General features: G+C 33.5%; 1 protein-coding gene across 1 annotated transcript in view; it reads left to right on the top strand.

The window, feature by feature from the left end:
* The window catches only part of LOTGIDRAFT_155360 (hypothetical protein), a gene marked incomplete at both ends in the record, with an annotated part of 5,846 nt that overhangs the window by 1,555 nt on the left and 1,842 nt on the right, over positions 1-2,449 (top strand). Inside the window, 2 exons of the mRNA XM_009066926.1 lie at positions 1,699-1,835; positions 1,989-2,160. Coding sequence (XP_009065174.1) covers positions 1,699-1,835; positions 1,989-2,160 — 309 coding nt within the window. The remainder of the gene's footprint in view (positions 1-1,698; positions 1,836-1,988; positions 2,161-2,449) is intronic.

Below are 2,449 nucleotides of genomic sequence, written 5' to 3'. Positions count from 1 at the left end.
AAATGCCTTATCAAACATATAGTCTAGCTGAATGGTCTTCAGCTCCATCCATATGCCCGAAAACGTATTTTCTCGAGTATGTTGGATTTATATGCAATAGAGAATGCGTTGGTTTACTCCAGTGGACGCTATCAGATGCAAGTTGTGAACGAACAATGAGTTTTGTCTAGCATTTTGTATTATATATTAGATTGAGTTGTCTACATCTCTTAAGGGGTCCATACACGTTCAATAAAACCATCAATATTATAGATTGGCTCAATGTATTGACGGATTCTCTACACATATTGTGTTTCAATAGATTTACGCTCTATTGTCCAAGTATTGTTGAATCTTCAATAAAACTAAAGATAGCTTCCATCCACTTCCAGCTGTCAGAAATGATAACAAAGTGGCCCAGTCATGTTTTAGGTAAATGCCAAACCTTTTCCAACTTGGCCGAAATCGCATGCATACCAGGTTTCATCAAGATCGGATAAAAACGGTAGCCTCTATCCTGCCAAATTTGACCTGTCCAGGGCAATGACTCCCACACCGTTCGTCCGATTATTATTAAATTAATCAGTATATATGCATGCATACCAAGTTTCGTTAAGATTGATTCAAAACTGTAGCTCTATCGAGTATAGAAGAAATGTAGACGAACAAAGACAACAGCAATATTATGTCTAAATTTCCATGTGGACGTATAAAAGTGATTTTAATCCGTCAATATATGGAATCAAGCATATTCATCAATATGGGAAACACACTCAATAATATTGACTTAATATTGGTAGTAAAATGTGTCACTTAATCTTTTCCGAGGCACGGACCCAAGGTTTGCTTAAAATTCTTTACCGTTAAAGTTCTATGTCTTACAACTAGTAAGTCTAGCTCAGTTGTTGGTGAACTGACCGAGTCTTAAGCCACCAATTGAGCCCCTTACTTCTTAATTATTTATTATTTTTTCCACAACAAAAAATAACAGCAAATGAGTCTTTGTCAATTAAAGTCAGTTAAACACATTCCCTCGGTTTTATGATATCTAAAATCTCCCCTCGTGATTAATTCCTCTTGATGCAGGTATTTTATCCTATAGTTAAAATTAATATTTAGAGGATTGAATGAAATGTCCAAACTCCTGTGCACCAGATTATGTTTTATTTTGATTTAGGCCGATTATTTTAACTGACAGTATATACAGATTACTTTCAAAAAATGAAGAGGAAAAGGAGGTTATTAAAAAATTAGCCGCCGAAGACTGGTTACAATTTTGGAAACTAAGGGGTAAAGAGCTAAAACAAGGTATTCAAATGTATATAAGTAACATTTACATAAGAAAATATTTTACCGAATCTAATTTCTTTTATTGCATTTCACTAAAATGCAGATCTAGATTTTTGGTTATTTTCTGCTTGCATCCATAAAGCCATTGCCATTTCTTTCTTAATCGAAATTATTGATGAGACCAGAGAGATTGCACTTACTAATGTATTGTTCACGAATGTCTGCTTGTGCTGTACCATTACCTTAGCTCGTGTTCAACCGTTAAACATAACAAACCGTAACAATGTTCATGTTGATTGACCAGTTTGGAAGTAACGTGACAGCTTGCCAGTCTACAAAGAAGAACTCGGTTTTATTTCCTAATACTATAATATGCATTAAAGCTAGTTTACTATTAGGGATCGTGGTAATAAAATGAAATATTTTCAGAGTTGTATTTTTATCCAGGTGGATGTGCTATCGTGTCTAGTGTAGGGGAAACTGAGACGAGAATGTCAATACAAAACAATTTTAAACTTCTGAATGACATTCTAGAGAAATGTGTATCTGACAATATTATCACAAAGGTAATGCTTCTTTGGTTACTGTTGTATAATGAAATTATTTCAATTTTCAGACAGATATAACTATATCTATTACCAACTTCCTGGCCTTTCATACATTAGTTAGAATATAAGACCTTCTTATGCCATAATTTTGGTCACTTTGTACTTATCTAGACCGAAAAGGAAAATACCACCTATGCAGCGTGTTTTAGAAGACAAGATGAAATAAAAGAACCCTTTGTGAATTCAAACGTTTTGACTGACTTAGGTTTACACCTCCATCAAGTAAAACAAGAGTTAGTTCCTTGTTTCTATACAGCTGAGTGGAAACAAAGATTAGATACAGGTATGTGTGCTTAGTTATTAGTGTAATAAAATACAAACAACTTTTAACAATTGAACTAAATTAACTACCTCAAAACAAAGATAGGGTTCTAGTAGACTGTCCTAGTTAGATCATAGAAAGTGAAGCGTTATTTATTAAGAAATTATGCAATTTTCGTACATTTCTAGTTCTTCTACAGACCTTTTACATATATTCAAGACTCAAATCAACTGCAGTACCTTTAAACAATTTATCCAATGCTGATTGGATGAAAAAGTGTTCTACTATGATTATGTTTTATACTTTAGGT

Source organism: Lottia gigantea (genome assembly GCF_000327385.1).
Source record: "Lottia gigantea unplaced genomic scaffold LOTGIsca_8, whole genome shotgun sequence".
NCBI classification, from domain to species: Eukaryota; Metazoa; Mollusca; class Gastropoda; family Lottiidae; genus Lottia; species Lottia gigantea.
This window is presented reverse-complemented; position numbering and strand designations above follow the sequence as displayed.